Source organism: Mizuhopecten yessoensis, unplaced genomic scaffold (assembly GCF_002113885.1).
Source record: "Mizuhopecten yessoensis strain PY_sf001 unplaced genomic scaffold, ASM211388v2 scaffold8745, whole genome shotgun sequence".
NCBI classification, from domain to species: domain Eukaryota; kingdom Metazoa; phylum Mollusca; class Bivalvia; order Pectinida; family Pectinidae; genus Mizuhopecten; species Mizuhopecten yessoensis.
The window spans coordinates 1,534,051-1,559,982 of NW_018407700.1; the positions used below are offsets into that span (position 1 = coordinate 1,534,051).

The 25,932-nt window shown below is 33.1% G+C and overlaps 1 protein-coding gene across 8 annotated transcripts; it reads left to right on the forward strand.

Annotated features, from left to right (window-relative positions):
• Positions 1–18: 18 nt before the first annotated feature.
• LOC110456413 (ubiquitin carboxyl-terminal hydrolase 8-like) lies at positions 19–24,851 on the forward strand. 8 transcript variants are annotated; one of them, XM_021507159.1, is made up of 34 exons: positions 89–107; positions 237–317; positions 1,213–1,278; positions 1,571–1,651; positions 2,269–2,315; positions 2,507–2,597; positions 4,168–4,244; positions 5,079–5,206; positions 5,946–6,054; positions 6,451–6,624; positions 8,253–8,315; positions 8,613–8,741; positions 9,053–9,460; positions 10,246–10,446; positions 10,670–10,733; positions 11,029–11,105; positions 11,668–11,802; positions 12,222–12,285; positions 12,598–12,674; positions 13,067–13,130; positions 14,022–14,074; positions 14,877–14,993; positions 15,222–15,285; positions 15,570–15,607; positions 15,850–15,897; positions 16,855–16,899; positions 17,420–17,529; positions 17,762–17,844; positions 18,774–18,841; positions 19,054–19,113; positions 19,409–19,499; positions 19,811–19,887; positions 20,926–21,024; positions 22,849–24,851. In XM_021507159.1, the coding sequence occupies exons 3-34, from the start codon at positions 1,236–1,238 to the stop codon at positions 23,077–23,079; spliced, it is 3,216 nt and encodes a 1,071-aa protein (XP_021362834.1). In that variant the 5' UTR covers positions 89–107; positions 237–317; positions 1,213–1,235; the 3' UTR covers positions 23,080–24,851. The 8 variants fall into 8 exon arrangements, with proteins under 8 accessions (XP_021362832.1, XP_021362835.1, XP_021362838.1 ...); XM_021507158.1 differs by having other exon boundaries at positions 95–107; positions 237–312; XM_021507157.1 differs by lacking the exon at positions 237–317 and having other exon boundaries at positions 19–107.
• The last annotated feature ends 1,081 nt before the right edge of the window (positions 24,852–25,932 follow it).

Sequence of the window (25,932 nt, forward strand, 5' to 3'; positions counted from 1 at the left end):
ATGACAAACACGTTTTCCTAAACCGCGAGTAACAAAACGAAAGTACGTTCCGCGAAACCTAAGTAAGAAGAAGGGATAGTGTCCTTATTTGAGCCTACAGAGAGGAGGTAAGCTATGAATTTGCTACGCTCATGAACAATCCCGCAATTCATTATTCCTTAATGATTACCAGTAAATGCATATGATTAGTAGATCACATGAGTTATAACAAAACCGGGTATTTGTTTTACTACCAGGGACACAACTCAAAGGCAGAGCATCAAACGATGTAATGTTGGCCATTTGACGTGTACTGTTCACGAGGATTTAATGGTATTGTAAGGTTACCTTGTAAGACTCAAAGACCGAGAAGAAAAAAACCCACTTTTTTTTGTCGTGTAACTAACTCGAAGTTTGGAGATTCTAAATCAAACTTTCGACTGATCATCTCGAAATTACTTATGTAATACCTTTGCAATACCTGCATGTGAAACATATTGCAAATACAGTATCATTCTGCGATAGTAAATACATACATGTGATACCTATGTGTGACAGCCAATACCTATATGTTATACCAGTCAGCGATAGTAAATACATATGTGATAGCTGTGTATGATATGTAATGCATTATTTCGAAATTTCTACGTCATTGTGTTGTAAACTCGTGTTAGCGTGGGGGCATATTATTAAGCATGATCATATAGGCATATGTAGTCCTTATTATAACTTGTATATTTGGCCTTCAGGGTAAATCCTGCAAACTCTATATAGCGAGTAAAAAGGGTTATAACATTTTTAATATAAAAATTATCTTTTGAAATGTTATTTTTGTATGTGTTTCATTGGTTTTGTGATATGACAAATAATATATCTTTGTTCGCACAATTATCTCCAATCCATGTCTCAACAATGAAAACAATATTACAGGTGACCGTAAAGCCCTTAGAACTAATACCTTATATTATTGATGGTAAAAATGAAACACATTTTTCTGTACTGTACCTTTTATTTTATGCAATATGAGTTCAAAAATATATCAAAAATAGTCTAATGTAATGTGATAATTGTGTTGTCTTTGTTTCCATATTTGAATAAATATGTTATTTGCAATGTTCTATTTTCGCACACTATTCAGTAGCATTATGCTATTTTAAAACCTCTTTATCATATTTGTACTGAATACACATTACCAATAATAATTCAATGTTGATATTTTTTCTTCACTTCGAGTGGGATGTGTTAAATGGTGTAACATGGCGCCGAAAATACGCAAAGTCAGCAGAGGCACACCAGAAGGTAAGGACAAGTTGAGTACTTAAAAAATAATACTTTAAAGTTCTCTACAAAATGTTCCAACCACCAACAAGGAGAATGGATTGACTGACAAAGACTACACAGTGGTAAACATGTTACATTGATGCCATATAATTTGTTGTTTATAACAATGGAATGGTTTTATTAATGCAGTAGAGCAGAATTTCTCTCATCCAATTAATTTTAATTTGGGGAAATATCGGTATAAATATAAGGAAAACTTAAGAGCAAATTAAAAGTAATTTTCTGTGAAATATGATTTTCTCGTCATCAGACCGGACGATGAAAGGGTATGGCAACACTATAAATACCGGGAGGACATCAAACATGTTCGATGAGAAGCTTACAACTTCTGGTACGATATGATTTATGAATATTTATTCTTACTATCGATCTATATTTGTTTATATGTAATTTAATATTTTAACTCATATCCAATTCAAAGGAAATTAATCTTTTGATCTGTTTCCATGATATCCTATTGTCTATTAAATACAGTGTTACATATTCATAGAATTTAGAATCATTCAGAAATATACTATAAAGTTAAAATTATCATAAACTTATAAATATTAAAAAAAACTTTTGTCCATATAAAACATTGTAGTAAATATATATTAAATCAGTATGTATGACAATTTACAGCAACTGATGAGGGTTTTATGTTTTTTCGATCAAATTATCATCCATATCAAGACATAATTATCTTTTCGCTAAAGACTACTGTATAATAAATTAAATCTTTTTCACGACTTTCTCTTATACAAATACAAAGCTAATATTTTTGTCACTAACTTTTGAATACAATATTTTTTTGTTTTAGATAGAGACTTAGTTATTGGCTACAGCTTTACGTTAAGAAAAGTTAACATATTTACCTCGCTTGCTTGTAAATTTTTACATTTCTTCGATTGTTTTGAAATCGTTTCACTGTCAATGTTATTTATATTTAATAATGCAATTTCCTTATAGAAACAAAGATTGGAGATACGCGTCTTTTCAGAACCAGACCGGAAACGGTAACAGAGTTTTTAATGTTATATATATTACAAAAGACTGGTAGCAATAACCGTCCGATCGTGTTCATTTGATATCGAAAACAATGTTTTTTATGACATATCAAAATTAATCAATTATAATTATTTGTTGCTGTTTCCATAACGGGATAATTCTTTTCCAACAAATCTCTTAACAAATTTTATTTTTCGAGGCTTGGCAATGTGATGGAGACTCAAATCAGGTATGCCTAAACGGAAAAAGGAAGAAGCAAGAAGACATCACAAAATTGTTTTGTGTGAAAGGTAAATTGCCAAGAAATTCTTGTTTAGATTATTTTATAAAGTGTTATATTTTCTTTGTCTGGTGGTTTTTGACAGCTACATTACGAAGTAAATTGTCATTTAGCAGATATAAGGAAATGAGTTGAATGAGTGCATAACTATCATTATTTTTTGTTCACCTGGTTTACGTCGTAGCGCCTGTTCATCCGTTCGTCTGTCCGCCATATAAAATGCTACTCGTCCAGAGCGACTTTGATTAACTTTGGTAAAGGGGTTCCTCGAGGCAAACAGGGAAAATTTGGCCACGGGGGCGAGGATGAGTACGGGAAACGGGATTTAATTTATTTGTCCTGGAAGACATTGGAGTAAAAGGGACATTATACGTGTAAACGAAGAATTTGGCCCTTTGAGCAGAGAAGATAGATCCAAAGGGGATATATTAAATACACTAACCATTTTTTTTATTAGAATTACAATTTTATTTGAATATAAAGTGTATCCCTACCCGCACTCACACCACCTTCGGGACAGAGGATCAAGCGGGGAACTACATGCTAACTATTAAAATATGAAAACCATTCAGTATGAGCTTGATTTAACTAAATGTAGATTTGAGCATGACGAGGAAAGGGGCCAAAAATCTAAATTTGGGGATTTTCTGTTTTCTGTAAAAATGGTAAAAGTTGAAATATAAATTAAAGTTAGTGTGATTCCTGGATACGCTGGACCTCTACTGAGGAATAAAGGACGAACTGTTGTACTACTTCAATGGATCCAGACCTCACTATATAACAAGGAGACCAACACGTTCGTGCTATCATGATTTGCCCTATCACGCAGCCACATCCCAGAGACTTATTTCCTGAATCCTAACTTGGAACGGGCGATATTCTCAGGATAAAACTACATGTATATTTTGCTAGGCATAAAGCCGTCAAGACAACCACGGTACTATGTTTAGCCTCGGGGTCAGTCCCCTTCCCCTTTAACTTACAATTGTAGTCTCTGTGTCATTACATCCCTACAGTGCGTCGTTGTTACACAATTCCATGATAATATTATGTCCCTGAGTTTGACACAAATATATCTTACATCTCACATTGCTCACCCTCTATTTATGCTTGTATATATTTAAAATACAGGAACTATGATTAAATAAGCTTAAAGAAAATAAATAATAAATCGGAGAGATACATCATCTTATACATTCCCAGGCTATTTCTTGTACATATCTTTTCAGACTTTTTAGGCAGAGAATCCTTTATCAGTTGAAGTTTAGTCTACATGTATATACGTTTTCTGTTTTATTTCATGACTATAGCTGTTAATAGGACGAAAATTACAAATAAAAACAAAACATATTTATTCTTTCGAAATGATGTTCTATACTATCAAATGGTTGGATTACCGTACATATAATGTGTAAATTGACATAAGTTATTCTCGTCGTAAGCTTATGAAGATACCAATTTTTACTAGTAATTTTGTAGACATGAATTAGATTTATTTATAATATCCGTCTTTCTTTCATCGTCATTGTGGTAAAAACAAAAATCAGCTGATGATACACATTTGATCGTATTTTCTAAAGACGAGAGGTCTGACATGAGTAATGGCATTAACCTGACTGAGGACATGCAATGCGGTTTTGAGAACAAAACACACACGGTAAGACTGACTAGTAAGCTTGCAAAAATGTATTTGTCTTTGTTTGGACACATACCCGCTGATAATACGTATGTTTTTTAGACGGTGAAACTTTGGCGTATTAATAACGCTTTCAAGAAAATTTGTGAAATTTTCACATACAAATTTTAGAAGTGCCTTATTGACTTTGTTTGACTTTGACACTATTAAGTGTCAATGCATGCTTTCAAAACTGTGTACCTCATAAATAATGGAACGGACATTGTATAAGTACTTAGTACTTGTTTCCGAATCGTTGTTGATTATATATTGAAAATATAATGTATTGAATATTACCAGAAATAAATACAGTTTAAACTAAATAATGGTAGTAGAATTTAGCTAGGTCTGACTTACACTTATTCATTATAACATCTTCATTTTACAATGCAATATTTACATTTACTCTGCATCCTTCCATTGCAATACATTGAGAAGGCAAATGTTGTTGTGAGACTATAACATCATTTGCTATTGTAGCGTCGTAAATCTCTATGGTGAAGTCATCGATTTCATTGTTGTCAAGACTTAGTTTGCTTAACTTAATAAAGCGCCACATTACTCTATCAAAATGTAAAGATAGATAATGAATAATTTAGCAAATATTGTTATGTCCTATCACACACATTTCTATTGCTGACAAATATAAATAAAGCCCTACCGGGCTTTAATACGTTTGTCATCAATAGCATTGTGTGTTATAGGACCATAACAACATTGCCAAAACACTTATTCATATACATACTGTCCGCTGGAAACGTAAGGCATATGTAAATCGGTATACATTATTTCCTCGAATTACTTGATATATCACAGGAAGCAAGGCAGGACCCGGATCTTGGATATTTGTCATTGAGTGCTAGTCATAAAAAAAGACTTGTCAAGATGGAAGACATCCGTTGGACACTACCTCGTGTCTCGCCTGCAGTGCAATTTCGCGATGTGTACGTACGATAAGTGTTCAGTTCCATACCAAACTATATTAATTATAAATACTCCTTCTTATTTTAAAGGAATTGCCTTCTTATTTTTTGGGTTTGTCACGTGTGAAAAACTTTCCTGGTGCTCCACTTCAAATCCCCTTAAAACTCAACAAAATATAAGGTTATTACTTGTATTTACATTAATAAACACATATCAGATAGGTCAATGTATGCATATTACAGACGTATTTTTGGATGATCTGTTCGATATAGTAAAACCAGGCAAATTCATTCAAGCAAAATACGATTAAACGATTCTCTAACGTATGTTCGATCACTTTATTGTTGTCAAATATTCTTAAAATAATCAAATATGCATTATTTATCAGAAATCAAAAATAAGATTAAGCGTATAATAATTGTAAATCTTACCTATTAAACATACTAAAATAAACCAATGATAGTGTCCGTGGACAAAAGGAGGCAAAATTGTAAAGATTCAATATATGCACGTTATACTCTGAAAGGTCTTACAAATAATGTCTTCTAAACATAATTATTGACTTCCGATTTACAAGTGTATTATTTTGAGCAAAAACAATGGACAAAAAGTTACAATCTACGGTTTAAGACCTCTCCCGCTCACCCCTTAATGACCCCCTCCCCCTCCAACCACCCCTTAGGTTGTCTTTATAGTCAGGCGTGACGTACTATGAGTTTGTAAATTTGTCATTTCATTTTAAATATAATAACATTCCAGATGGGTCCAGTTGAAGATATTTCAAAATGAAAAACAAGTTGGAAAGGTTGTAACAGCAAAGCAGAGAACAGATGTAGTAAATTGTATAAAGTTTAGAGGTCAACTCAAGGTAATAATGTATATTATATTTCCAAGTTCACTACAAGGGGTCAAATTTCCAGTAGTCACATTGCTTATTCGGCCTATGATCTTTAAATGACTTAATTTCTTGGCAAGGAACTTGTTCCATAAAAAGAGAAATGTGACGCAGATCACTCTGAAGAAAGGGATAACATGTTTAAGAATTACAAAGCTTGTCGGGCCAATAAAGATACTTGTCTGGATTCATGACTATGCCCTGAAACTAATGTTAGTGTGGAGGTGAAAAATTGAAGATTCAAATATTAAAATCATATTATTAAAATGGTTGTATCATGGCAAGACAAAGTGTCGTTGATAGTAGGAGACATGTGTTAATATTTAGCCTTCCAGTATTCCTGTTAATGTTTAACCTTTGTTTTTACAGACAAAGATTGAAAGAGATTGTCCAAAAACCACTGTATCGCTGTGTGTCTGGACTACCAAAACATCCAAGAAATTTTTTAGAAAGCCTGATAAGTCACTCGGTCGAGTAGACATAAAACTAGACTCATTTGACGAAAAGCTGCAAACTAAAAATATCTACCTACATCCATGTGAGGTAATCATTCTTATTTGTATGCTTAATTCCCTTACAGATGTAACATTTGATGGTATATGCTTTATGTAGTATGCATAATTGACTGATAAAATTTACTGTATAGTAAAATGAGGTGGAACTGCCATGGCGTCAACTCACATGAACAATACTGGAAAACGAAGTCGACAGGAAAAGACATTAACAGAAACTGAGAGGATAATAATTTTTATTCTGACAGTTTTATATAATTAATATGCGTTCCAGTTCGATAGATATCCTTTAGCTAAATGGCTTAAGAATATGTTATTTTATGTTAAAATCTTGCTCAAAAATCACAAAATGAACGTTCTGTAGTTGAATGTCGTTATTATCAAGTATACTCAGCTACAGAGAAAAAAAATCTTAACGGACTTTAGTACATTTCATTTTAATTTAAACATCCCGTTGTATTACACGTAACTAAAAAGTAGAGTGTTATGTTATTGCGCTTTGACTTGCCACAAAAAATATTACTAACGGTTACATTTACGTTAATCAAATTTCCACATCAATAGTGTGGTGAGTGAAATGAGTTTCTGCAGGCTAAAGCTAATTGCACACTTGTGTATATTTATTCGGGCACTCAACTTTTGTGTATTTATGTACTGTTTAGAACGTCTATGATTCTAGATAAAGTTAACCAAAACTCTTTCCTTTTTCCATTCTTGAAATATGACCAAACATCGGCAGGTGCTCATCTTTAAGCAAACACTATCGTTGAAAATGTCACGTATTATCGATTGTTTCATAAATCGGTTGCAAACGCGAAATATGCGAAAGTCATTATACAATTTTCACACGAAACCAGCTTAGTGAATACAATGTTATCTTGTTAATGGAAAATGAGTAAAAGCATAGTGTCTATACACATGTAACAATAGAGCGGCAGGAGAAGACATATGCCGAAAATAAATAGATAAAAAATATCCACATACGTGTGGAATAGGTGTTGCTTGTTCCCCACATGTGGTGTCCTGTATCATGGAAAGTGTAATGATCGCCAACGAAACATTAGACAGATTAACCTCAAAATTGGATATTGTATCATAATATTGTTCGTACTCAATCATAGCTTTAATCCTCCTCTTCTGCATAAGGAAGGAATAAATAGGAAAAATTATGAAGAACATATGTAATGTTGAGTAATCGTTAGAGATACAGAGAAAGAACGCATATATACCTTTACAAACTTGAGTAAGTCGATACAAAAAAAAGTTAAACATAGTATTTTTTACTGTGTCATTATATATGAATCGGAAGGGAAAATAAAACATATTTTCTGTCGTGATATATCTAGTTCTAAAGATGATAAACGAATTTCAAGGAACCTTTGAAATATTTGTATTTTATTCGAGGAAAACGCATCCTCATGGTATCGGAATGTGGGGTTATCGTATAATTTCAGCTGGCTATTTTGAATCAGATCGGCTAAACGTGGTATGCCGTTAGTCTCCAATGGGGTCCACAACTTTTTTCCAGGCCTTTTTCTCTATCCTTTTTCTTGGTGCTTGCATAACGAGTTTAAGTAGTTTGTATTTATCTTAATTTAAACTACAAGAATGAATCTAAGGTGAAGTTTTAAGTGCATTTACTTTGTTTCCTGTAAACAGGGAGGTGAATGGAAGCAGAGTCCTTCAAGTCCAAAACCAGCAACCGTAGTCACAGTTAAGTCAGTGAGTAAGCGGCAAACAACGTCAGGGAAAAGATTGTCGATGGTTTTGAAATTACCTTTCTTTATTACGTCTTTTAATGTTTGAGGTTGTAATTTTGGGAAGCGACACAAATCTTTTTATTAGAAAAATAACAAAACATTTGTAGCATTTTTCCCTTAATGCTGAATTTTTACTTCAATGAAAATGTATGATGCAGATAATATCATATGCGCAGTCGTCAAAGAAATCGTATGCTTGCTTATGTTTCCATTTTGAACAAATAGCTTGAATTACATAATGACTTTGTTTATATTCCAGTGTTTCCCCTTTGACAGCCAATCTGAAGTAAATGACACTTCGTTGTCTACTCGAGTTAAATCGCCTAATGTCCCAAAGACTACAACATCAAGGGAACAAAACGTTATCAGCTCTGCCGTGCCTAACTTGGTTTGAATTATTTCACTACCGGTGTTTAACGATAACCGTATAATAAATCAATTTAATTTATGTAATCTTCTAGCAGAAACATAATATTGTTTTAATGTGATGGATTTATCTACCTAAGTAATATCTTGGCAAAATTGTGGACCGCAACCAAGCATTAAGACTTGCATTTTAACTATTTAGTAATTGTTTATTTGTTTGTTTGTGAGAAAGGAAAGGTGGAAAGGGTAATGAACTACTATTGCTGAAAGTTAACGTTACCAAATCGTTAACTCTGTCCATGTTGATGAATTTTCTGTTGGATTTTCTTCTAGATCGACATTGGTAAAGCAGGCAATTCTTCAAAAAGGTCGACAAATAACCACAGCACAACGCATTGTTCCACTGGTGAGTTTTTTCATACGGCTTTATCATCCGGAAAGCCTTATGTTAGGAAAAGCGTCGACAACATAAATACCTGCAATACAAAAGGAAAAGCACCAGAAGTTAAGACCAATTATCGAAGCACCAAAGAAGGATTCACCGAAAACAGAACTCGACATCTGAATATTAAAAATATTTCTGAAAAAAGCAAGTATGGCATATGTAAAGATATATATGCTGAGGACAAGCAGCAAAAGCAAGATAAACCTCCAAAATATACTGCGAGAGAAAATGGAAGCACAGCAACAGCCGCTGAAGATGAACCACATCGTCATTTAATAAAAGAAACAGTTACAACTGTAAGTTAACTTAAACATATGTATATGATTATTTTTAATACTCTTCTCGAATGTATGATTTTATGTATACGCTTGCGTTGGAATTGCATGAAAGGATATGAATCAGTACTTGGTTTATACTTGACGTGATTGGAACAACACTGTCATTGTAATGGTATCAATGTATCAATAAGGTTCATCGGTTGATATCAGTTAGGATTTGCTCTCTTTATCGAACTAATACACGCGGAGTGTGATTTTCCAATAAAGAGATTTTTGTCTACTATTCAGCAACATTCCTCCCTAATAATTCGTAATGTCGTAGCATTTCATATTTTTTACAAAAGAGATTGACATGGCATCTTATCCACGAACTATATTCATGAAGGAATAAGCCTCATCGTCTTTGTTCATACTTAATTTAGTTTGCTATGTATCATTTTGATAACTGCAGTTCAACATATTCCACTGACATATCGAAATACCAATATTTAATACCGGCTTCCAAATTTTACATATCATGGGAGAAATTTACGGTGACCGTATTTTTTTTGGCAAGCTCACTGTTTTATCTTTCTGTAAACAATGTGTGGTTCCTCTGACGAGGGAGTATATTCTTAATTTTTATTTATTTACGTGTTTTAACCGTCCTATCAATATATATGTCATATGCAAAAATACCAACATCTCTAATACAAAATTGATATAACAGGATATTTAAAAAAAAACCATCATCTACCATTATAATATTTTAAAGATTCGACTGCACTGCATATATATGTGATTGCATGTTGTGCATTTCACAGACAAAAGAGACGCAGAGCGGAAAGATTCATGAGAACGACCACAGAAACAGTCGAATACATGATATAAACAAAGAAGGTCCTTCTCTTCAACACCAGCAAATGGAACAAAAACTGATAAAGCAGTCGATTAATGAAGCAATACTTTATAATCATCCACAAACAGCTAGAATCTCCAGAACATCGGAGGTTGGTAACAAAACAGTAAGATCAACCTCTATTGTGTAATAGACAAAATTCCAAGAAAAAAAGTAAGTTAGACTGCGATTACAAGACAAAATATAGAAAAATAAAAGAGGATAAAGTGACACTATTTGATCATAAGTACAATGCTGATCTAATGTTATTACGATTAATATTTAAGGTTGGAAACGAAACTTTTAACCAAAATAAGTATGTATATACCCTCTATACGTTGTGTTTGCAGTCGGAAGAAGCCGATTCAAGAAAAATGAAGTGGCAAACAAGTATAAATTCGACACAAAATACAGGTACAACATTTTTATTTTTTTATTTTGTTATTGAGATGGTACACACATATTTATCCTGTGACGGCATATTGTCAACGTTAAGGGTCAAAAAGAAATAACTTGTTCAAACTTCTTGAAAATTAATGGTAAAATATGACACCTTTGTTAGCATCCGGCCTTTGTTTTTTTCTTCAATTATTTCCAATAAGGTCCTGACAATGTCTTCCCATTGATATACAGACAGTATGTATTTCCTAATGACGAATAATTGTTAATTTACAGCTTTAAATTATTATTTTTTGTTTTGTTTATTCAGCGAAAGAGTCCGGCGACCATGAGAAAAAGAGTGGTAACCTCTGTACTAACACCGATATTGAGCTCCACGAGATCAAGGTATAAAAATGAACTTCAGATAAAGCGTCATTTCATAGCACTCAGTTTGTTTACAAAAGCACATTGACATGTCTTAATTCAGACGTCATTAAATTTAAATTTGCTTTTGTTTATTTGAGTAGCTAAAATCAAAAATTTATTCAATTTATATCTCTCAATGCAGATATTTTATTGTTGTCTAAAACATCACAGGGATTGGAATTTGTGGTGACCTACCACCTTCCAGCAAGCCAGTTGTAGCTTAATGAATAAATGATATGTTGAAAAAAGAGGTATAGAGGTTTCAAATCTATAATTATGCAGTACCGCCTATTTTCAGAGAATTCGTCTGTTTCCTTATTAAGAAAAAATCACCATCCTATCCATATTAATCAATGCTTGCATCTTCCAACAAGTAAAAGTGTTTTTTTTAATATTGATTGCTACTTCAATATCAACATTTATACAACGATGCACACCAACCATGGATCTTTTGTCGAGATAAGAAAAACATTGTCTGCCATTATACATACGACTGTACTGTTAATACAATATATGCCATAAAATGTTGTCCGTGTCACAGACACAAGAAACTCAGAGCGGAAACAATGATCGGAATGAACAAAGAACGGAACCAAAAGCATTCAGAGAGCAAACGATTGATGTAGAAAAACTTTGCATGCAACCACAAACAACGAGCAACTCGAAAGCATCGAAGGTTTGTGATTAAGCTTCAAATCATCCGGCTATTTTTTTCCTCCGTAATTGAAAAAAATCGCCTAGAAAATATGAAAAAAGAATACAAGGCAAATTAATTATAAAGAAAAGATACTATAGTGACACCACTTGATCAGAACGTAGTTATATTTCTGATGCGTCAATATTACAATAGCATATTACGTCAAGGGTTATAAATTTAAAAAAAGTAAAATCTTACACGATCACCATTTATTTCTTAATTGATAAAGATTCCAAGAGAAACGAAATACAGAACCTCATGCAAATCAAAACATAGAATGCTGATTTTTAGCCATATTATAATATTATAGTTCATATTACTACATTCCTATGCTTTGTGTTCGAAATTAAAGTTCATACTACAATAGATATGACTTCTGATTTATGTTGTGTTTGCAGTTAGAAGAGGTCGAATCCGAGAAAAGTAACTTACAAACAAGCACATACTCTACAAAAAACACAGGTAAAACAATTTCAAAAAATTCGTTTTGTTTTCGAAATGGTAAACACCCTTTTCTCTTGTGGTTACAGTTCGACACAATCATAGTATGTTTACAATTTAGACCGATATTGGGTAAGCAAATTACTTTTGTAAAAGTCTTGAACTTTAGGGTCACTGTCGACACCTTAGTCACCATCCGGTTTTGAATAGTGTGTCTGTACCAGTACAAATCTAAGTACTAGAAATGTCTTCTCGTTGATCATGGGACAGTTTCTATATAGTAATGAGCAAATTGTTTCAAATTTGCAGATTAGTGTATGTTTAATTTTTCAGAGCACGAATCCAGCTTCCAAAACAAGAACAGTGGTAACACAGCTGGCAATAGAGAAAAAGACCTCACCATGGGCAAGGTAAGATGAAGTCTTATCTCGTAGCATTTAGTTTATTCATAAAAGACATGTACAAACAATAACGGGAATGGCTGAATACGCAATGTTAAGTAAGAAGATCACTTTCTGAACCAAACACAATGAAAAAGCAATCGATCAATGTAAAATTACTTTACAATCATCCGAAAACAGATAGCAGAGCAGCAGCCAAGGATAGAAACAATACAGTTAAATCCGACCCATTCACATATATTTTGTAATCGATAAAAACATCCCAGAAAAGATAGATACCGGTTGCAAAGCAAATTCCTTACAAAGAAAAGAAGGCTATAGTGACACCACTTGATAAAAACATAAAATGCTGACTAGGTTGGAAATGAAACTTAAACCAAACGTTATGCTGCTTTTTGCAGTCAACAGAAGCCGAATCCCGGAACATTAACATGCAGACAAGTAGGTATTCGTCACGAAATACAGGTACAACAATTTGTTTTCCACCAATTTCATGTTTGATTACATTTTGTCAAAGTTATAGTATTTTTTCAATTCAGAACAATTTGGTTCAAATGAGAATACCTTTGCCAAGGTCTTGAAACTTAGGGTCACTGATAATTTTTTAATGGGACAATTTAGTGAAGTAGTTTTTTTTGATTACCTGAAAATCAAGGCGATACCGAAAATATGTATTTCCTAACGAAAGATTACGTAGTTGATATAGACATGACATGAAGCCAACGTCCAGTGTGGTCAGTTTCATCTTTTGGGAAAGCCGGTGATCAAAATAGCTACGAAGCAAACATGTACATCACTACGCTCTCGACCGACAACAGAGTGGCATTTATACGAGTCTGAGTTCACACATAACTCATTCTTGAATTTGCACATTTGGATTTGAATAAGGACACACAGGTTCAATTAGAGCATGCACGCATTGAGAGGGTGCCACAGGGAGAATTTCAAACCGCAGAAATTACGATATCAAAAGGTTTAAACGTAAAATAGATCACTTACTTATAACGATGTTTTAGATGCTGTTGGGAGATGCTTTTGATTCAAAATAGATGTATATACTTCCATTTAGAGAGGCTAGGCGAATAAAGCGAGAAGTTACCTTCTCTCCTCGACTGCAAAGACATTTTTGTTAGCTAGAAATTCACCGACAGCTGCCGCTAAAACGTACGGTTGTACAGTTAAGGATTTCTCTATTGCGGATTAAAAACGCCAAGAAAACATTGTCTCTTGTCAATTTCTCGCCATTAATTGTTCATAGTTAGTATCAAACTATATCATCATGAAGAGTTTTGTGACAAAGTTATGAATAAAACTTACTTCAATAAATTGTCCCTTTAATGTGTTTTTAATTTTCAGATAAAAAGCCTGGTAACACAGCTGGTAGTGAAAATGAGCTCAGCATGACCAAGGTAAATAAATGAGCGTAAAATGAAATGTGATTTCGTAGCATTTAGTATGGTCGATAAATGCTTCGAAATCACACCATGGATAGACCATAATTTCATTTTAAGAATTTAGAAATTAATTTTACGTTAAGGACTCCCGAACCACTGTCAAAAACTGTGACAAGGAATTTGAAACAGGTTGTTTTCCAGTATGACTATAACATTGATGAACCATGTCCGAAAAAAACATGATACCACGCGGGACTTATACATTAAATATGATCAACAACAGTGTTCTTAGTACAAAACAAATCAGGAGATCGAAATCCTATATTCAGAATGTTATACTATCGCTCCAACTCTACTACAGTTAAATCCAAGCGGAAGTTAAGGGTAGGTTATCTTCCGTTAATGGTTAAGGATCCTTAAAGATACCTGACCCACTGAACTGTTGTTTTTTACGAAAACTCAATGAAGCAATACCTCCTAATATTATGGAATATGTCTGTTAATATTCTATGAATAATGTACCATTCTGTCTTTATGTAAACAACGCGCAGACGTACCAAAGAGCTTGTGTAGATATAAGACTAAAGGGCAAGTAATCTGCAGTATTCGAAGTGATTCAGTAACTGAAATGCCAAATACCAAACTGTTTCTGCTATTGTACGTGAATTTACTATCGTTACCATATGTGCATATGTATCATATACCTTAATACAAACATCGGGAATAATACCTATTAAACGAGATATCCGCCATTATATTTTTACTGCGACTACATTGATAATACATTATAAGCCTTAACTTGTTGTTCATGTCACAGACAAAAGAGACGCAGGGCGGAAAGATTGATGGACAAGGCCACGGAAACAAACGAAAACATCACGATGAACATAATGAAGGAGTTCCTTTTCAACACCAGCATACGGGACCAAAAGCAGTGAGAGAACAAACTATTAATTAAGAAAAATCTTTTCGATCAAACACAAAATTCTATCAACTCCAGAGCTTCGAAGACTTATAACAAACAGTAAATTCGCCACTTGATCAAAAACATACAATGCTGACGTAACCATATGCTGCTGTGCTTCTAACGGTTCATGTTTGAAATTCAACAAACCTTAACAAAAATGGTAATGATTAATCCCTGTTATTATTCTGTTTGCAGTCAGAAGTAGCCGAATCCTTGAACATATACTCGCCCAAAAGAACATCTTTGAGTCAAAACAAAGGTATATCTTTTTTTTCGTTTTGTTATTGAGATGCTAATCAACATTGTAAATTGTGAGGACATTTCAACCCAATCATAGTACGTTTCGAATTTAGACCGATCTTGGGTAAAAATACCAGTATAAAATCTTTAACTTTAGGGTCAATATAGCTTATCACCATCAGAGTTTTGTATTCATCGGATATCGAAGTACTGAATATATCTTCTGATTGAAAACGGGAGAGTGTCTATGTAATGATAAGCGAATCAGTCAAATTAACATATTAATGTATGTTTAATTAATAGAGGAACGATCTGGCGACAAAAGCAGAATTCACAGAACGGTTAGTGTGCTATTTTGTTATGAATGAATAAATGTAAGATGTTCTAAGACTTTTGAAACTTATCGTTTTATAATAAGCTTATCAAAATTACTTCGTGCATGTTTCAGGAGATGTTTCATCAGAACTATATGGTGTTTTTTTCTGTGAAATTTATAAATTGTCTTCAAATAAAAAATACAGTTCTTATATAAATTACGATAAAAGTTATAGATACTGATATAAGTTCATTTATTATATTGCAGGGTATTGCAAACCTCGGAAACACTTGTTATGCGAACAGTGTCCTCCAGGTAATGTTTATGCATTAAAAACGCAATAAAATGTTCAGGAAGCTTTCATAGCTAAGCACTGACATAACTATCGCTAATATAGTTTCAACCTAACACCCATTAAAATTATTCAAACTCAGTTAGAACTATGATGATGGTATTGCAGGTTAGATGCCTAAAAAACTCAAATATGTACCCATTTATTGAGCCTAAGGGTAGCGTCCGAATAGGGAAAGTTGGCTAAAAGATGTCAAATCCTCTTTGTATCCGGAATAAAGTATAAGTTAATGCATTTCATTCATAGTTAAATAACATATTTTGAAGCTTTGAACATGTTTTGCCTAATTTGGTAATTATAATGATCATTTGATGGCAATTTGATGGTATGAAAATAATGATGGAAACAAAAGTTTATGGCGAACTGGTCATTCATAGGGGCCTACCAAATCTGTGTAGAGAAAATGACTATGAGAAAAGCTGTTATTTTTCGTTATTTCAATAAATCCATTTGAGCAGTGTTTAATTTGGCATTTGGTCCCTTCTTCTATTTTAAAATACAAATTTATTTTTTGACAATAAATTTGATCTGTTCTGTAAAATATCATTGAAATGACTCATGTGTGCGTATGCCTTGTACATATGTAAGAGCACTTTTTCCACTTTCATTTCTCATCAGTAAGGTTGAATCAAAAGGAAGTCTTTACGATTAATTGATTTCAACGAATCGCTCTATACTGACATTAAGAAATGTGCAGAAGAAGATATTCGCCAATTTTGTCATTTTTTCCCCCCGTTGTTTTTACTGAGAAATAACAATAATAGTGTTTTTATTTATTTGGTATTTCGTCAGTTTCCTTAAAATAAGACGACAACTTAAGTGATACAAAACAATAAAGAACAATTTGCTTCAAGGTCTTATGAAATAAGGATAGTGATAAACCTGTTTAAATCATGTACCATTTCCCTCTTTATCTACAGGTCCTCGGAAAAACGCCTCAGCTAAGTAAATGTTTAGGAGGAAACGTAAGTTGAGAAAAAGAATATCATCTGAAAAGAGTTATAAGAGTTTATTGTACAGAAGGTTTCATATTATTCTGAGAACACTTAGAATAAAACATGAAAATTACATTTGTTTCAGTAACCACTTTAATACTGAACTCTATGACAAACGTAACGACATATAATGCTTCTCTCTCATCCTTCGTAATGTAATTTCAGCCTCTTCTACCTGGTAATCTGTCGCAGTTTAAATGCTACTCTAGAGCCTGTTCTAAGACCATTGAAGAAATATCAACTACGAGATTTCACTGTGTTCTATCATTAACGATTTGTTCACATTGTCTTAGAAAATTGTAACCTCCGTGATTTACTCGATTTGACAGACAGCTGTCACATGTACAGGTAAAGGCTACATTTCTGGAGCACCAACCGTCCTGTCCGGATCTTATCAAGAAATGTTTTCTTGTCATGCGTTAATTTTCTGTATTAGTTCAGTTGAAATTACATTTTTGTGTTGTATTATCTCATGTGGTTATCATTACAGCCCACAAGGAGTGCATCCCTTTTAAAAGCAATTGTGGACGAACTGAATACAGACGACGGTCAAGTCAACAGTCAAAACGTCCGTTGTTTGCTCCGTTATGTTTTCAATAGGTATTGTTGTGTTCTTTATTGTCAATATGATGCACATATAATCCGTAAATAATACAATATCAATGATGTGCTTACAAAACAATTCAGAACGTTTCAGGTTTGAAATTGAATTTATAGGAAAATTTGCCTTTTTCAGAGGATATATTGTAGACGTGAATGAGCAATTGTTTTAAGTAAATGATAAAAATAATGAGTCAAAGTTCATTTTATAAATTAGTTTACTTCATTTTAGGGACGACTCATTCGTTTTGGGACACCAGAATGACAGTCATGCATTTCTTCTTTCCCTACTTGACTGTGTAAACAACGATTCAGGTAATCAAACTTAAACATTTGTACTTAAAAAGTGAGAATATGAAACTGCAAACCAATGTTTCAATAACAAATCTTATGTTAGATTTAATTATTTAGAGTAATTTACATTCGATTGCAAATGTAATTTTATTTATGGCCAAATGTATTATATTTTAAAGATATCCTCAGCTGAAATATGCCTTAAAGTCAAAATATTTGTAGTTACTTCATAAAGGTTTGAAAGACCACCACTTATTTTCAGCCATTGCTTCCAACGGGTACCAACATGCAGTAAATAAAAACATCTGGAATGTAATAAACCCGCCGAATCAAACAGACATAGTTCAGTTACATTCGGAATCAAATTATACCAGCTTAGAAATAATTTCAGGCGGAATTTGAATCAGCGGAAATGCCCCTATAGTACAATGCTTTACTTTGACTTTATGTTGAGGTTCTCAATAAAAAATATAAAAAAATATGTACCGGAGGTTCCAATTGTCTTTTCGTATTGATATTATGTTCCGACTTTGTGTTTTAACATTCTTAGATATATGTATTTCTCCACTTAAATTATTTAGGGAAACAACACATGAAGTATAAGATATAAAGCCAATGGTTGAACCCAAAAACAATCAGTAGTATTCAATGAAATTTTATCTACCAGTGTTAAAATAGGCATAATGAAGTGGAACTTAAATTACGGTGGCACAAAAGCCGAAGGTCGATGACACAAAGGAAGAGAGTTTAAAATTGTTGTGTACCTTGTAATGTTTTAGTATAAATCTTTTCTGATTTTCTCCAATTAAGGAAATTCATATGGGTGTAGTATGGTAATAATCCAGGTTGGTGTGTAGATTGTGTTGGTATTACTCTTAAGTTAACCATTCGCCGAATATTGTTATAAATGACAATAGCTATGTAAATATTTCGTTTTGCATTATTGTAAGTTGTAGATACATGCCGACTGTTTAGTGGCAAGATGACGAGTCGTTTCACGTACAACACGTGCAAACACGTGAGTAAGCAATTTTTCAGAAAAAAGTTCAGCCAAAAGTATGTTAAGCAGAAGGAAAAAAAGTAAAGCTATCCATTAAATTTGACACTGGAGGAAATAAATTTCATTTAAATTTCTAAAAGGCGTGTTGGTTTTCTAAATCTATATACCGTAAAAGAAATTAAAAAAAAAAATCTATTATTGTATTCATGTCCTAGCTTTAATTTACACAGGTGGAGTATTCAGGCGAACAACTCTTTTACAGTCTACTGATGCCAATTAATAACACACATGTAAGACATTTCGATTACACATTTGCTACCAGGACAAACTTTTCAAACTGAACATACTAGCAGCTAAATGTTTGTGTCGTTATAATTATATAAAGGTGCGACGGTACTTACTAATCGCAATGTGACATGTGTATCAATTAAATTTTCCAGAATGTACATTATTAGATAAATGTTAAAATCGTCATGCGATAATAATTTGAAAGAAACAACAGTTTAGATTGTATATTTTTAGTAATGAACTAATTTGCCAGTTACCATTTCAAAACTCAATATTCCATCAACGTGTCTTTTTTAGACGTTGGATGATTGCATTAATGCATACTGCGAGGAGGAACATTTCCCTGACAACCTCCTTTGTTGTCGAGAGTGCCATGAAACTAAAGCTGGTATATATTTCCTTTTTTGTCGCTCTTATATTTTGATTCCCAGTTTTATACTTTCCTGTAAATGATATATCAGGAAAAAAATTGTGTAAATTCTTCAACATATTTAAAATATTTATAGTACATTTGGATGCTCATTTAAATGATTTCACGTTACAAAACATCCCAAATACATTTTTTTTTTTTTTTTTCATTAATTAATTTTGGTAAAAACGTATTTTATAGCAAATTCGATATTGTGTGCATTCAATCATGTTTTAATTTCAAAGCAAAGTAATAATGTTTTGTTGATTATCCATTTACTCTTGGTGTAGACACAGTTACATCCAAGAAGTTTGTTTTCACAAAACTTCCCGAAGTATTAGTCCTACAAATGGGCCGATTTGAAGAGGTAAGTAGGCATTTAGATCACGAACTCAATAATGTAGAATGAAAGATATACACCTTCTAAAGAAATTTTATGAATTTAAACGGCTATAAGAAGCATCGAGATCATATTTGAAAAAAAATATAATGATATTACTTTCTTTTATTTATATATTAAAACCTACCTACCTTAAACATTAATCCGTGACTTGATTTTCGCAAAAAAGGACAATGAATTTGAAAAATAATTCTAAACAAACGTTTTTGTTTTTAGTACACTGATGAGTCAGTTCTTAAATAGACAAAATTGCCATATGATGCCGTAAAATGTTGAATTTGTTTGACTTTCTACTTAAAATACGATTTTTCAAAGGTGTTTTCTTTCCTCATACCTCGAATGACTTATTTTCTTCTGAATTATTCTTGCATTATAAAAGAACCATGTTAGTAAAATTCAAGTTCAAAAATGATTTCACATTGCGGTGGTTAACCTGTTGTCTGTTGGTGTATAAAGAGCTTAAGTGATGCATAATAAACTGTGGGTAGATGGATATGGTTCCTCAATACATTTCTGAAACGAACATGAGCGAATTCCCAAAGGTATTGTTTTGACAATTTTAACTTCTAATTTAGCTTTTCTTGTCATAGATTTCGACCCATTAACATATTTATGTGTTATTAGCTGTATCTATATGATTTAAACCAAAGTACTCCAATCATAGTATACTCGTTTTATTTATAATTAATTACAAAAGCAAAAATAACAGTAAATGTATCATGTTGTATAAATAAAAGTAGTACCTGTGGTGGCGTAGGCATATGTTCCCATGATTTTGACAAATCGCAGCACCTTTAGGGTTAGTTACACATTTGTAGTACCATATTTATGACATGGCCGTAAGACATAGTAAAATCGGTCAGTTATGTGATATAGACATATAAAATCACATTACGCAGAACTACAACACGACAGAAAATAAATAAGCACACAAAGACTGATATTAATCTGTCATAATCAATATTTCGGCGATGATGATAGCTTTGCATGTTTGTATATTTCAAGCACATGGAATCCCATGGGACGATTATACGGAAAAAAACCACAAGGATCAGTTTTGAAGAAAAGATTCATTTTGACCTAGAGAAAATAGAGGAATCTGGGGTTCGTAAAATGTTACCTTGTAGTTATTATTTAAAACATACCTGAAGGTGTTTTGTTCATTTGTTCATTTTAGAGAATCACAATAAAAATAAGCCTCGGGAAAGACTAGCAAAATATATTACCTGTAACTGAGTGAGATCAGGTTATCTCAGTCGAGGGTTAAGATTCTTACGCCTCGGTTGGGATGTTACAGAATCTTAGCCCGAGACTGAGAGAACCCGATCTTGCTCAATTACAGGTAATTGATTTTTTTTCTCGCACCTTTAGTTCGAAAGAACTATCAAATTTTGCTAAAAACTAAAAGTATCCTTCGTTGGGCATCAAATGATAATGACCTCTTCACTACTTAAGCTACATTTCAACGCTTCCGGGTAAAAATGTTGTCTGTCCTTACATGGATTACAACGTATTTCACAGTGTAGATTATATTTTATCTACAACATCAAATATATAACAACATCAAAACTACATATGTAACAACAAAACAGAACATTTATAATGCAAATTGTCAATTTCAAGCAGTTAACGCGCGGATGAATACTTTGACATCGACGATCGAGATAGAAAAATCTAGCATGGGGTATGACGTGGGATATCTCTGTCTGAGGTGCGAGTAAGGTTTATCTTGTCACGGGTCAATACCTGTCTTTCACGGGCAAATATGGGAGAACACCTGGTCTTACTCTCCCTGTAGTTTCGCAAAGGTATCCATGTTAATCTTAGCTTAATTAGTATGAACCTTGCTGGGGTGTTTTAGAGTTTGAGCTCGAATTATAGTTTTGTTAACACTTCGGTATTCTCTTGTTGTCCTCCTAGTATAGTTAAATTAGCGATACAAGAAACATCAGCCTCTTGTTGTCCTCCTAGTGTAGATAAATTAGCTATACAAGAAACATCAGTCTCTTGTTGTCCTCCTAGTATATATAAATTAGCGATACAAGAAACATCAGCCTCTTGTTGTCCTCCTAGTATATATAAATTAGCGATACAAGAAACATCAGCCTCTTGTTGTCCTCCTAGTGTAGATAAATTAGCGATACAAGAAACATCAGCTTCTTGTTGTCCTCCTAGTATAGATAAATTAGCTATACAAGAAATATCAGCCTCTTGTTGTCTTCCTAGTATAGATAAATTAGCGATACAAGAAACATCAGCCTCTTTTTGTCCTCCTAGTATATATAAATTAGCGATACAAGAAACATCAGCCTCTTGTTGTCCTCCTAGTGTAGATAAATTAGCGATACAAGAAATATCAGCCTCTTGTTGTCTTCCTAGTATATATAAATTAGCGATACAAGAAACATCAGCCTCTTGTTGTCCTCCAAGTATAGATAAATTAGCGATACAAGAAACATCAGCCTCTTGTTGTCCTCCAAGTATAGATAAATTAGCGATACAAGAAATATCAGCCTCTTGTTGTCTTCCTAGTATATATAAATTAGCGATACAAGAAACATCAGTCTCTTTTTGTCCTCCTAGTATAGATAAATTAGCTATACAAGAAATATCAGCCTCTTGTTGTCTTCCTAGTATATATAAATTAGCGATACAAGAAACATCAGCTTCTTGTTGTCCTCCTAGTATAGATAAATTAGCGATACAAGAAACATCAGCCCTTTGTTTTCTGTTTGAAGGAGTTTATATGTTCGATTGCACTATCTTACACTTTCTGGGTGATGATTTAGCAACATACTATTAAGAGATATATATCATATTCATTTGATGTAATATGTCTGTCACTTACACTTCAGTAATACTTACGTCTTAACGATATTTGAATCATTTAACACTAATCACCTTTATTTCTCACTGTTTCGTTTTCAGAAAAATACAAAGTCCACTTCAAACAAGACAAGATACTCCTATGAGTTGTATGGTGTTGTCAACCATTACGGAAGTATGGCAGGTGGTCATTACACAGCAACTGTCAAAATGGAACGAACTGACCGCTGGTACTTCTGTAGTGACACTTGCGTTAGATCGGGCTCTAGCCCAGCTAAAAAAATGGATGGGGGAGCATACCTGCTCTTCTATCATTTACATCATGTACTGTAGAGAATAATGATAGTGATGTTTAGAAAGTTTATTGATATAAGTTCTTAGATTCTACTTGTTTAACGGAGCTAGATATATTCAATTATAATCAAGTTCAAGTTCTTTATTAAAACATTCTACTCTTCGTCTATTTACTTTAATGCTTGATATATAAAGGAAAGCATTTGGAAAACGAAATTTTATTTATGTATTGATTTACATACTCACCTTTTACATTTTACCAGTCACAAGAGAAGGTTTGGTTACATAAATCAAATAAACAGAATAATGATTAGTTCTTTTAAACAATATACGAAACGGAAGAACTGAAATATAAGCTTTCTGCGTCGAAAAGCCAATGACGTCATTAAATAGCAATGATTGATGACGTCACAACAAAGCTTCGTAAAATAGTACGTCACAGCACGTCACAACTATCTCTCTCCACTCCCCACTTTAACATTCCAAACAGATATTCAGACCCCTATCAAAGTCACCAACAAAATTAATAAATCTCAAACACTAATTTTGTCGTACTCTATATTGCAAGATATTCCAATTTGTTGGTACTTAATGGTTGATAGGATATTAGTTTGCTTTCCCATAACACTGTTCTTTCTTTGAAGGTCACGTTTTATGTATAGAATTGTATTGCAACTATGTCACATCTTTATTATATTACTGTAGTGTAACAGGGTCATGTCTTTATATATAGTTCTGTAGTGTAACTGGGTCGTGTCTTTATAAATAGTACTATGGTGTAACTGGGTCATGTCTTTATATATATTACTGTAGTGTTACTTGGTAACATCTTTATATATATTACTGTAGTGTAACTTCGTCACATCTTTATATATCTTACTGCAGTCTAACTGGGTCGTTTAATTACAAATCTTTATATAAATTGCTGTTGTGTAACTGGGTCATGTTTTTATGTATAGTACTGTATTGTAACTGGGTCATATTTATATATAAATAACTGTAGTGTAACTGGGTCATGTCTTTATATATATAACTGTAGTGTAACTGGGTCACATATTTATACATATAACTGTAGTGTAACTGGGTCACATCTTTATGTATAGTACTGTAGTGTGACTTGGTCACATTTTTATATAAATAACTGTAGTGTAACTGGGTCACATCTTTATATATATTACTGTAGTGTAACTGGGTCACATCTTTATGTATATATCTGTAGTGTAACTGGGTCATGTCTTTATGTATAGTACTGTAGTGTAACCTGATCACATCTTTATATATATTACTGCCGTCAGGTCTATCAAGCAACACTAATTATGTATAAGCGGTAACAAATAGGCAATGTATTATAATATTTAGCTGATTCATCAGACAGAGAAGTTCGGAATCATTTCGCCATACCATTTTGTATATAGCAGGTAGAATTAGAAAGGACTAGATAAAGTAATTAGTGAGTATCAAAAGTGATGTCTCCAACGCCCATATTAATAGGGAAATACGTGATAAGGTTATGACATTAAAAAATACACCGGATATGTAATTATCAAAGGTTCTGGTATATTAACGCATGAGAGATTCAGGGAAATCATTTGTATTAATTTGTAAATGGGTTGTGTGACTTGGATGCATGTATGAATTAGCGAACGAAAATGTAAAGCACATGTGTATGTTTACACATATGTATTTAATAGGTTGGTTAGCAATGTTTGTATATTTATGAATTGGCCTATGAAAATGCACACATTAGACAGCATTGATGACAAGGACAACGGCGATGCTGCTGCTGCTGCTGCTGCTGATGATGATGATATGGAGGCACGGTAGTCTAGTGGTAGGACGCCGGGTTCGTGACCGAAGGGTTGCGGGTTCAAGTCACGGCACGCACTGTGTTGTATCTTTGAGCAAGATACATTACTCCGCTTGTTCCAGTCTACTCAGCTGTAAATGAGTACGTGGTTGGGCAGTGCTAGAACTGTAGAATGCTAGCTGTGATCGCCGAAATGACAGCACCGGCTGTATGCTCCCCATGGAGTTGAGAAAGATATTGGCTGGTTGCAAAGGCCCTATAACCACGGATAATAATTTGTGAATCGCTTTGAGACGACCTACGAACTAGGTTGTTATAAAGCGGTATATAAGAACCTCGAATTATTATTATTATTACTATTATTATTATTATATGCCAATGTGTAGGTTGTGAGTGAGATCACAAATGTATTGAAAACATATCTGTAAATAAACAATATCAATAAGCATTTTTTGTTTGATATTTCATATTAAGTATAACATAGTTAGAATTTTGATGTAGATGAAAACAATTTTGAATTGCGAAAATCAAATATAAACATCCATCCTAGTGGTGCATTCCTGAGACATCTCGGTCTCGAGTTTGATACTTAATATGTCAAAGACCGTTATTCTATGGGTTTGTTAAAACGAAGTGGAAAACTTATATATATTTATTTTTAACGATATGCAAAACTAGCAGATCTGGTACCTGCAACAAAGTTGAAGGAAGTATTAAGAAATTTCACCAATCGTAATCTTTCTGTAAAGAGAAAAGCGCCACATGGTAGAATAAATGTTTGGCTACAACAACGTACTAAATGTTTCAATTATTTCATATTTTTAGTGATTATTTTATGTAACATTGTGGTTCACTGTACTGCTGACCCCAAGGAAGGTCAAAATCTGTCATGGCTTACATAAAATACTAGTTCAAACTAAACCATCTGTTGGGTTCAAACATTGTTTATTGGTTAATTAGTTATATAGGTTTTTAAAGTCGCATCCCTCCCTCCTTCTTCATTGCAACATATTAGACATGTTTCCTCATTCTCTAAGTTCAAACTTTATTTTATTTTTACAACAATATTTCATGATACACAATAT